The sequence below is a fragment of the Botryllus schlosseri genome, chromosome 5 (assembly GCF_051294905.1).
Source record: "Botryllus schlosseri isolate E-star chromosome 5, Bs_hap1, whole genome shotgun sequence".
NCBI lineage: Eukaryota > Metazoa > Chordata > Ascidiacea > Stolidobranchia > Styelidae > Botryllus > Botryllus schlosseri.
In genome coordinates, this window is record NC_137240.1 from 15,131,671 (window position 1) to 15,144,325 (window position 12,655).

General features: G+C 41.1%; 1 protein-coding gene across 2 annotated transcripts in view; it reads right to left on the reverse strand.

The window, feature by feature from the left end:
- The window catches only part of LOC145439780 (uncharacterized), a 42,915-nt gene extending 30,689 nt beyond the window's left edge, over nt 1-12,226 (reverse strand). The window contains exons 1-3 of one of the 2 annotated variants that reach the window (XM_080317399.1): nt 12,094-12,226; nt 11,909-12,006; nt 8,221-8,322 (exon numbers count right to left, since the gene is read on the reverse strand). In XM_080317399.1, coding sequence (XP_080173525.1) covers nt 8,221-8,322; nt 11,909-11,993 — 187 coding nt within the window. In that variant the 5' untranslated portion in view covers nt 11,994-12,006; nt 12,094-12,226. Of the gene's footprint in view, nt 1-8,220; nt 8,323-11,908; nt 12,043-12,093 lie in introns of those variants that run through there. The other variant, XM_080317400.1, reaches the window with a different exon arrangement.
- Between the last annotated feature and the right edge of the window lie 429 nt (nt 12,227-12,655).

Consider the following 12,655-nt stretch of genomic DNA (forward strand, 5'->3'; position numbering starts at 1 on the left):
GTAGTTAGGGCAGTGAGTGGCAAAGCAGTTTTGACTGTACCAAGCTATCGCGGCGGACGTCATTCTAACAGTAAACAACAGTACTGGGTTTCTGCTGTTTAGTCTGCAGCAGAATAAGCTATGGGAAACGCAGCATTTTATTGCGTAGTGAAAAAGAGCGCAGTGCAGTCGAAACTTGGGTTAAAAAGTAGTAAAGCTATATATCATTGATTAAGTCATCTAAATTATATTGCACATATAGTTTTAGCTGCTAATAAGGCTAAATCTGATTAGTTAAAATAGGCAAGCGTAAAAACGTTTTTCGTGACGATTGTGAGAGAGAATTCAAAGGTATCAAATGAAGCCCGAAGGGCTAGTGTTTCGCACATTTCAATATATGCAATTGTGACATTAATCTAGAGGCCATAGGAAAGACCGCTATTTCAACTCACATTGACACCCCAAAACACAAGAAGTGTGTCATAATGATTAGTTCGAGCCAGTCGATGAATAATTTTTTCAAAGTCGATCAGCACTAATGACCACAGACTACAAGGCAGCTGCTGCTGAGGGTACCTGGGCATTCCATGCTGTCAAACACAAGGAATCATTCCTCAACAACGATTGCACATCGCAATTGTTCAAAGCAATATCTCCCGATTCCAACATCGCAAATAAAAAGTATACTTCGGCCAGGTCCAAGACTACAAGCATTGTTACTGGAGTTCTTGCTCCATACGCTCAAAAAATGATTTTTTCTGAACATGGTGTACAGCCTTTTTCCATCTTGGTTGACGCCTCTAATTACAACGAGGTGAAGAAGTTTGGTATATTATCCTACGGTAGGGTTACTTTCCGGCTCAACTCCCAAAATATAGTTTTTCTTCCACATTATCTGTTGGTTGAATAAAAAAAGGTCAGCTTTCCGGTCAGCTCCCGAAATAGACTCCGGAGCGTTACTTCAATGCTTATTTACTGTATCTGAGTCGGATTTTGCCCTATATTTAACCAAAATTCTCAAAAAAGAGGACAAAATACCAACAAAGAGGACATTTGGGCGTCCTCCGAGGACGCTTTCAAAAGAGTAAAAAAAGTCAAAAAAGAGGACGAATCCTCCTAAAAGAGGACGTATGGTAATCCTATGGTATGGGGGCCCAAGACCGAATTTTTTTACGGGGGGCTGACGATGTGCTGTTTCGGGCCTGAGTAACGGGCCTGAGCTTTCGTGAGATCCATGAAGCACTTTTTACTAACATAACATCGTTGGGTTATTTTTTATCTGAACAAGTCACGCATAATGTACAATGCGATAAGACACAATGCGATGTTATGAACAGATAGGAGGATGTCGAACGACACGCATCAGTAGCATTCCTTATTCTCTAACATCCACCTCGGCCTAGAGTGCCCGATGTCACAGTTCTTTCCGATGTTGATCTGATTTGAAGCCGCGGCTCTTTCTACTAGTTCTTTCCATTCATTGTGAGATGCTTCTTTCGTCGGGTCTTTTACTGGGCTTTTTTGTTGCCGTAATAAGAGGAGCCCAGATAAACCTCCGACGGGAATCGAACCCGGTCCGTCAGATTGGTGGGCGCTTATCGTAACCACTACACTATCTCCCCTACCATTACTAACAAGGAATTGCTGGAGCAGATTGTTTCTGGCGTAAAGTATGGAATGTGATATTCCCAGCTTGTAAGTTGAAAAAGACTAGTTGCATGCTAATCTAATTTTTCGACTGTACTTATTTCTAGGTCCATGTCGATTGCAATCCTGCCTTTAGGATTACAGGCTCATAGGGCTACACGCCAATATAATTTAATTTCCTTCTTTTCTATCATTTCTATCTTAGACTTGAATTTATCTGACGCTGACACTACAATTGACGGATGTGATATACCTGCTGTGCGCCAAATTGCCGTACCGGATACAAACCCAGAAAAAGTACTACAGTAGAGGAAAGCTCAGGTTTACATGGACGCCAGTTTGTTTTTCCACAAGAGCAACATTTACGCCAGAAATGGATATCAGCGATTCCACGCAAAAATTGGATAGTAACAATATACACCAGGGTGTGTGCGAAGCACTTCTCTTCTGATGGCTTCATGGAAGACACCAGAGTTGGATCAATTACATTATTTCAGTTCAATTACAATTACAATTACAATTACTTTCATGAATGTTTCAATGATGATACTCACCTCCTCTCTTCCGCATCTTCGACGGCAGAGCTGGATGCCCTGACTGGTGACCAAATGCCCAAAGTCCATGAGTGGACGGCCCAGAACAACCTTTGCATAAACGCCTCGAAATCGCAATTGCTGACAGTAAATTCAAAAAATAACCTAACCGTTAATATCGCTGGTCAGCCCGTTTCCAACACAGATAATGCCAAATATCTCGGAGTTTTACTGGACTCGAACATGTCCTGGAAGAGTCATATTCAGTCCCTAGAAACTAAATTATCACCGAAGTGCGGCCTGTTCTACAGCCTTAAGCGCTTCATGCCAGCATGGGTTCTTCTGATACTCTTTAAATCCTTAATCCAATCGAAGTTACATTATGGCATCCTCTGTTGGGGGGCTGCCAGTAAAACTGCACTCAAGCCACTGCAGAAACTACAGCACAAAGTACTCCGAATCATAGCTAGGGCCCCAAAGGGACCTGGCTGCCCATCCAATAAGTCGCTGCTGAAGAGATTCGGCGTCCTAAACATAGAAGATATGCGGAAACTAGAAATCGCCAAGTTCATGTATCAGTTTCACTGCGGTCGTTGCCCCGAATATTTCAATGACTTCTTTACCTCTGAATCAAAAGCGCACAAGTACAACACACGCGCGTCCACGTCGTCCAAATATCATATGATCGACCGAAAAGATCATCGCTCCATCAAATATGCCGGACCTGATGTGTGGAACAGTATCCCGCCGGCCATCCGACAGTCGACGAGCATGTCCACATTCAAGTCGAAATACAAGCAATTACTACTAAATAAATACAGTCCATCCTCAAGATTACCGGACCACGACTGACCTATCGATCTCGCTTCCCATGACATGCCGCCCTATTTCTTGTCGCTTTCTTTTTCTATACTGTATTTTTTACTTTCATTCAGTGTGCATGCCTCCTCTTTACTACGCCTAGGCCAAGGTGGGTGTCCGATTCCATTGACAAATCCAAGTCGCTTCGACATCTTCCTGTCTATTCATTGTATCGCATTTTTTGTGGTGTATTGAACTGATAAAATTGCTAATAAACCAATGATGATGATGATGATACATTACAATTACAATTACTCCATACTAAAAATATCAAATTACAATTACAATTACTCCTTGCATGCTTCAATTACATTACAATTACAATTACAATTGCTGCTGTTGAACATGTAATTGAATAATCATAAATTCAACCGTGCTCCTTGACAACCGTAGCGTCGTATTTAACAACAATTCAAGTCTAGTTCAGATTGTATAGTAATAAATGCGTTTATATGCGTACATAGTATGCTATGTAAGATGTGACGTAATATAAGCGTGTTTTGTATGCTCGGTAATTATGGCTCACGTAATTGGAAATGTAAAATGTTATTTACCTAATTTCCTATGGGTTAGGATTAAGGATAGGGTGCAGTATGTCGTTGAAAAAGTATTATAATATATGCACGTGTTGGATTTGCGTATATAGTATTTAATTAAAGAAATAATATTATTTTTATCGAGGGACGTAGGAATTAGGATGAGGAGTAAAAACAAAACCGTGCTTTGTCAGATAAGACGTTATATAATATCCAGTGGTCTGGTTAGTTAGCCAGACGAAATAACGATGCAGCATCGTGATCTGAAATCGTATTGTAGATTGCCAACCCACGGATAGATGCGCAAGATGTGAGTCACGGATGAATGCACCGACAAACGTACTGCAGCGCCGGCTAAAAGCAGCAAACTTTGTAGTCCTAGAGCTGGCGATCCATGCGTCCAAATTTGATGCATCTGGTCTTTATCGTAAGCTATTGATGTACTAATTCCGAAAATACAAAATTAAATCTCGTCAGGGCAATGTAACTGCTTCAAAATAGCCGTTTAAGGCCGACTGTTCTGAAAAGGGAGAGCGCTGCAGCAGCATGACCACAACAATTACCAATTACGCCCAGCGATTGTTCAGAACAATGCCGATTCCCAGACTTTCACGACTATTTTGGGATGGTACCATTGCCTGGAAATATACTTTTATTGTGGAATCAGTGCGACACTAGCTTTCGATTAGGACCATACATATATGAAATTTAGACGCTTGTATTGCCAGCTATGGGAATATCAATTCTGCTGCTTTTAGCTGGCTCAGCAGTTCGCTTCTCGGCGTATTCAATCGTGAGTCACGTGTTGCGAATCCATCCGTTGGTTATTAATCTAAAAATTGTATACAATGGCAGCCGAGGCCAGCATAGCGGTAAAAATTTAAAAAAAAACTTCGTCCGCAAGGGCGCAGTCAAGGGTTTCCGCGAATGGATCCACCAAATTCCCTGTCGACATTTAAAGAGAATATATTATAAGTCAATTATTTTATGTTGTGCTTGTCAGGTCTCAGTAGCAATTTAATGTAATTGAAATTGTAATTGAGCAAAATTTTTGTCAAATTACAATTACAATTACAATTACACAAAATAAAAATGCTTCAATTACAATTACATTACAATTACATTGAAAAATGTAATTAATTACATTCAATTACAATTACAAATTACAATTGATCCAACTCTGGAAGACACCCGTGATACAAACAGCACCCGTCGAAACAAGCATGAATTTCAGAAATTATCAAGATCGCGATTGAAACCGGGTGTTTTCCCGAATCTGTCGGAGTATTTGAGTGTATCGAGCCCCAAATCTCAGAGTGCCAAATCAAGTGCTTCTGCAAGACGTGAAATGCAAAATTCTCTAATTGAGGGCCGTGACAAGCAAATATTTATGCTTGAAAATATCGAAACATTAGCTTCTCTGAAAGAGAAGATTAAGAGTGAGATACTACCATCCAGATATAGTTCTGTGTGCACCAATGATTCGCTGCAATTTCACTGGATAGAGACATCAGAAAATATGATCAATCCACTGAAACTTGCCATATCTGTTGTCATATAGCAGAATTTGGAAGTATTTGCTTTTGTTAATTCCAAACCACTTCCCAGATTGATGTATGAGAACGTGCTTCCAACCGGATTTATACAAAGCACCAGCCAGGTAGCCAACATGCTTGCTGTATGCAGGAAACTTTATGGTGGCAGTGATGACTCGAGCAGCATTAGTCTTGCTGTGTCTATCTTGGAAGATTATCACGTCGCTAAGGCAGAGTCCACAGCTCTACAGGATGACTGTATGACACCTTTGTTGGGATTTATTGTGGAACGGTTGAAGTTGATTCAAATCCACCCAAAAGGTCGCCGGTATTCAGCTTATACCCTTATGTTGGCTTTCCTGTGGAGATTGACTAGTCCTTCGATGAGTCGACTTTGCCAAATATCATCAAAAATGACTGTGGAGCCAAGATAAGTAGACTTGCATTATTTAAAAGAGCGGTCAAAAGACTCAACACCTCGCGATCGTATCGTATGCCTGATGAGTGATGATAGATGAGGTGTATACAGCACAAAGTATTGCGTACACCAATGGCCCATTCGCGGGTCTGTCTGAGGAAGGCAAACCTGCAAAAACTGTACTGGCATTTATGGTCCAGTCTCTGTTCAGCAAGTACGAAGATATCGCTTGCCTGATTCCAGTTGAAAAATTGGACACAAACCGCCTTCGCAAGTGGTTTGAATTTGTCATGCAGGCTTTGGATGAATTCTTCCTGGTGATAGCGGTGTCCACGGATACCCATGTTTGTAACAGGAAACTCTTCATTGAGCTTTGTAGTGGTCAGCTTCGTCCGAGTATCAAGCACCCAGGGAGGAGTGGAGAAGAGCTCTCTCTCATTTTTGATTTTACCCATAATTTTAAAAATATATACAATAACTTTGTAAACAAAAATCGGATGAATCCTCCCACTGCTGGTCACGAGGATATCTTAGGAGAGTCGTGCGATGCCAAGTTCAGCCACATACGAAAATTGTATGAACTTGAAGAAGGCCTTTCAGTCAAAGCTGCTCACAAATTAACTAAAGTATCTTTGAATCCTAGCGGTATTGCTCGAACGTCGCCTATACATGCTCTTGCTGTTTTCAGTGAAAGCACTGTGATTGGGCTTAAGGCATATGGGCAGCCCCTGCATGAAGGAGCCTCCGGCAAATTCTCTGAAGAAGTTTCGCTGCTTGAGCTTACTTCAGCAGCATGGTTTGAAAAGCATTCTTAATTTGAATGAACAAGACCCACCTTTCACCGCAACTGTGTTACAACCTGCAGAAGATTACAAATGGTTGGTGAGCTTTCTTTTGCCTATCTCCGCACCACTGTGGTGATGTTAGTGGATATATTGGTCGATCAATTTCTGTGCAACGAAAGTTGCAAAAAATTGTTGATAACCGAACGTGATGTTTCGGATTTGGATTTCTGCTTCCCGGAAGAATACAAAAGAATATTCAAAATGGCTGATCGAGGTGGACTTGCTGAGCCTACCGAGCTATGCTTTGCAATAACGGCGCTTGCTGTCAAATATTTCACCATCATAAGTGATTCCGTCGACATGAAGCAAAAATTGTTTTGTTGTCAAAACCAAAGATTTGTTTTCAGAGGCAACTCACGAGGTGGTTCATTTGTCCAACCCAATGCGCCCTCTTCTGAATAACTGCTGTCAAGCTGGTCATGCAAACTTCAACTTCATCGTCCAGAAAGCTTTCAATTGATTTGCGAAGAATGAACTTAGGCGATTCAATAGCAAACCGTCTCTTGTTGAGCCGCCAGCAAAAAAAAAGACGTAAAATTAGGAAGCTTACATCAAAGGCTTCAAAGGATTGACACAACCAAAATTGGTGGTATTGCATGTCCTGTAACAGTTTATCTTGCGTTTCTAATCAATTCATTAGTTTATGTTGCGTTTCTAATCAATTAATTGCATGCCATTTCACGAATATTATATTAAAAAGTGTTTGTGACGTCATAGTCGCTATGACGTCATGGCCACTGTGATGTCATCAACGATTTGCTATCAAACTTGAAGGAGTAATAGTGGGTAACAAGGGTCCATAGGTGCAGACAGATAATATGAATTTTGCCCTCATCATGTAACAGGCAAAAACGAGTTATCAATCCCTAGTCTAGATATCCATGGGTAACCCACGGTAAAAGGACTACAGTTTTGAACAAGGTTCCATATAGAATCAATCAATCAATCTGAGATTATATTTTCATCTGCCTCAGACACACACACAGTGTACAATGGGATATACAAGACAATACGATGTAATGAACAGATAGGAGGATGCCCAACGACCAACCAGTTGGAGTCTCTTGAACTGGCATCCACCTCGACTTAGTGCCCGTCAGTCTTCTTCGATGTTACTCTTTCTTCGTAGGTACCTTTATTTTAGAAGCCATTTCTTGCTCTTCTCCTTTCTTTATCGGGTAATTTTCTCCGGGCTTTTTTGTCGCCGTAAGAACAGCAACACGGGGGACGAGGAGCCCAGAATAACCTTCGACGGTGGGAATCAAAACCGGTCCGCCAACTTGGCTGGCCCCGACGCTCACCACTCTCACCACTCTCCCCCAATTCATAAATTCATAAAGTTCCAAGTCACAAGTCAATTCGACTTCTATAGTTTTGACTCAAGTCAAGTCATTTTACATTCACAAACGAGTCAAGTCCGAGTCCAGGCCTGGATAAATTTTTCAAGTATCGGTCCTAATATATGCGTTTACAACAAGTCACATAGAATGTGTCGAGTACAGGTCGAGTCAATACACAATGGACTTGAGTCGAGACATTTTCATAGTTTAACAAAATGACTCGAGTCAAGTAGAGTAAAAAATTTCTAACTTGAGTTGAGTCAATTATACCCGGGTATTGAATTCTATGAATGTTAGCTTGACCTTTATATCTTGACCTTTATGGTATGTCTATACCCCTTCTACAAGTGTGTTTTTTAATATATAGGGGTTACCATATGAGGTAATATTTTCCTTACAATTAAAGGGAGCGTAAGCACATATGAAATACCTTAAGCAGACATCTGGTATTTCTGAACAATTCACCTCAATCAAATGAGATGCATGAAATCAAAAATATTTCTCAACAGACAAATAACATGCTTACTTGTAGGCTGTGTTTCGATATTGGTTGTTTCTATCGGGTCATTAGCCGGTAGGTTTAGCACAACAGCGTTTTCTTCTGCAATTTTTTCGATTGTATTGTCATCTTAAAACAAAATATACCGCGGTATTATAGGCATCGGCGGTCATTACAAAGTTTTTGTACCTTAACATCCAGTCTATTCAAATTGCAATGAAGTATTGCGGTTGTTTTACTAAGTACTTTGACATCATGAACAGTTTTATAGAGCAGATAGCTTCCAATATTCTAACAGTACCAGTAGTCGAAACAAAATTAGCTTCTTAGCTTCGACAATTTTGTAGTAATAATACACAGAGATGGTCAGTAACAAAGTACTTTTACTTCTTGTAGTAATGTTTTAGATTACTTCTACTGGACAGTTTTCAGATTTCCAGGCACAACTAGGCCAAGAATGCTTAGTTTTTTACTTGGAAATTGCTACTTTCATGTCTACTTGAGTAAAAAATGACCATTACTTCTATATTCTACCAGCGGTGATTACTTTCTCCATCTCTGGCATTATCCTGGGTGATATACCGGTAGCTCACAAGCGTTAGCCAGGGCTGGCAGACTTGCACAACTACTTGCGCAACTAGAACTAGAACTACTCACTTGTCAAAATTCGCAACTAGAACTAAAACTAGAACTAACGACATTTAAAAATTGATGCACCGCAGAATACAGTGCAAACTTTTGACTTAGCCCACCAACGTATTTCCTGCTTCTCATTCTCAGAAATATAATTGCCCACCTCTGGCGTAGGGGTTCCCAAGTCTTTAAATGTTAAGAACCACTCTGAACTGGATTTCATTCTCCTAGGCAAAACATTAATCCTTATTTTATCGGAAATACCTGACATAAAATCGACATTTCAAGAGGAAGGGGTTTCGAGTTTGAAATGGGAGAGATTTTGGCCCCAAAAACCCGCCCGCGAGCCAGACTGGAATCGGTGGTTGTTCTCGACATGTTGTGCGTGACAGGCGGATTTCTCGTGCGATTGGAAAATTTCATCCGCGTGACGGAAACATTTTTCACTCTGATTCAATACTGAATTACTTGTTTAACGACACAATGTGCTACAATAGCCCTGGTATACGCCGGGCTAGGGTTACGCCGTATAGTCGCAGTTGCGCAAATGGCACGCAACCAGAACTAGATCTAGAACTACTCAAAAAAACGTTAGTTAGTTGACCGTCAACTTTGAACTGAAAAGTTTGTACAAGTCTGACGACTGGGGAGTCGCACAAATGTCAATGAGGCAATTTTCGCATGATTTCAAATTGTGAATCTGACTTTGGCTCACGGCTCATTTCAAAATGCGGGTCTGGTCTACTTTCCTACCCACAAAGAAAAGTGTTCCCCATGAAAACCACTTATCAGTGTTCCCTATGAATATGTACAAATTTAAAGTGTTTCACCATGTCATCACATGTGCTCCCACTACACTAGATATTAGCCTATATATTTAATAATATTATTATAGAGATATTATATAGATATAGGTAACCAACCTAGGGTGAAAATAGTCACGTATTACACGTTTTTAATTACAGACAATGTAAAGTGGATATTGCACAAGGTCAACGCCAACGTTTCGGTATCAAGCAAAATATCTTACTATTATTGTATCTTTTTTGGTAATACTCATACGGACGAGAACGCCCGTGGATGTATAATCTGTTGTTTATTGAATAAAAAAAATGAATAAACTGTTGGTCTTTTCCACCGCCGTCAGAGATCTCGCCAGGCTCAGCAATGGCAAACGAGTATGAAACCTGTATGGAATTGGTGTCCTGTGCTCACACTATGTTGTATTTTTTAATTATTTTTTTATTAAATTACTTTAACTTGGAAAATCATCGGGATCACCTGATATATCAAGCAAAAAAGCCAACGATTCCAACAGTAGAGAGACAGACAGGCATCCCTAAAAGACGGAGAAGAGGAGGAAGCGGAGAACGGACCCTAAAACGCAGAAACAACGGAGACAGCCAAAAATGCCGATTCCTAAAAGACGGAGATAGCGGAGACCGGAGCTTTCGGTCATTGACCTTTATAGACACGCGTATTAGGGTGGAGTGAAAATGACTTTATTTTTCAAATCAAAAAAAGGGCTTCCTCAATCCTGACAAATGACCTAAAACTTCAATAAAAAGTGACTTCAGGGTGTTGCCCCCATCTTCCAGCCGGCAATCCCCCAATTTCTGCGTGTGGGGGGTAAAATGGCCCATCTCGGCAACCGCTGATCGTAGAGTCATGATATATAGCTCAAAATCTGTGGAAGCATCATGTTTCTATCTGTCTTCAGAAGAAAGTTTTCTCTATTGTGAACACAAAATGAGTTATAGCCAAAAAACAATATATACGCACATTTTTGTTGCTGTTTCAAAATATATTTCGCTATGGCCCGAACTCCGCTTTTAGTATATGATTACCGTCCGATATGTCATCTCATCGATGTGCAATCAGTCACCAAATTGGCCTGAAACTCGCATGGCTGACTTTTCCGTTATTCTCCGCTGTTTCGAAACATATTTTGCTACTCCCCGAACTTCTCTTTCAGTATATTATAACCGTCCGCTATATCATCTCATCGATGGGCAATCATTATTCGACAAATTGGCCTGAAACTCGCATGGCTGACTTTCCGTTATTCTCCGCTGTTTCGAAATATATTTCGCTACGCCCCGAACTCCGCTTTCAGTATATTATAACCGTCCGCTACGTCATCTCTTGAACTCGAATGGCTGACTATTCCGTTATTCTATTCGCATACATAGATTCTGATTTCAGCTTCATATGTTGCATTTTAATTCTTATTTAGCTCGAAAGTTTATATGTCCCGCCGTCTACAAGTTTTAGAGCTGCGTATGCGCGTGTCTATAAAGGTCAATGACCGAAAGCTCCGCTCTCCGCTTCATCTGCTATCTCCGTCTTTTAGGAATCGGCATTTTTGGCTGTCTCCGTTGTTTCCGCGTTTTGGGTCCGTTCTCTGCTTTCTCCGTTGCCTCCGCTTCTCCGTCTTTTAGGGATGCCCGCGACAGACAGACGGACATGCATCGACCAGGTGACGATATCTCTATTTAACCGGCCAACATAAATGGTCCACTTCTGTACCCAGAGTATAAACGATATTCTAATTTAGCCTTTGGACATTACTGGTCTACTTCTGTACCCAGAGTACAAACTATGTTCTAATTTAACTGGCGAACATCGCTGGTCTACGGACATACGTCGACCAGGTGACGATATCTCTATTTAACCGGGCAACATAAATGGTCTACTTCTGTACCCAGAGTATAAACTATATTCTAATTTTGCCTTTGGACATTACTGGTCTAATTCTGTAACCAGAGTACAAACTACGCCGGACTCTGCTCCCGGCTTGGCAATATTGAGATTTGCTACTTTGAGTCAGTTGGCCAACAGCTAACCGCAGTAAATACCGCACTGCTCACGAATTCACTAATCCCCTCCACATGCTTATCACCGAATAGCCTACGATACATGACCGGTAATCAGTAAAGTCCAGCCGGCGTCCATGATTCTAACTACCGGTACCTCAGTCCTCACTTTCAATATCAAATCTACCACCGGGATCACCGGTAGCCATACCTAGTTGGTCGAGGGACAAAAAGAATCGCTAACAAAAGTTGGCATTTCCTATTACCTTCGGGCCCCAAGCTCGCGGAAACCACGGAAATTCCTTCGGCATTTTGATCGGTAGCATCTTCAATGTCAACTTGAGACTCCATCACGAAAATTCGACTACACAAATAAGATTTTCATCAAATGCTCTCAGAGTATAGATAGTTAGTTATCTATACTCAGAGCGAAGCCATTACAATGACTTACCACTTTTGTGACCTCACAAGTGTGAGCACTCGACCGATAAATTTATATGCAATCAAGGGCGGCACTATAGAGACTGTAGATTGCAGGCGGCACTCTGCTGCTCACGATTTTCATTTTTGCTCACGAGCGCCGCCTTTATGGTCAATGGATGGCGGACGGTTAATCGTGCTTCATGCGCGCAGATGGCAGTTTTTGAGTTGGTTTCGTTATTTATCTCCGTGGGTTGTAGATTTGACGCTGTTCAGGGTTTCGATGCTAAATTAAGATGTATAACACGTTCATTATTAGCATGGAATCTTTTTGAGCGAAAATCAGCCTATTTTCAGTCGTTTCACGAAGTCTTTCGGTACTGGTTTGTGTTGTGACAACTCGTTACTGACGAGAACGAGAATCCGAGAACGTGGCATATCAGCTTAACCTCTCCTATAGTGCACATATATTTGTAAATAGTTGGTCGTACCCAAGCCCCGAACTACTGCTATCTCCGGCTATACAAATTTGCGTGATCCCCATGCGCAGATGCATTGTGGGTACTCGGTTAATCGATTTAGTACAGGGGCTT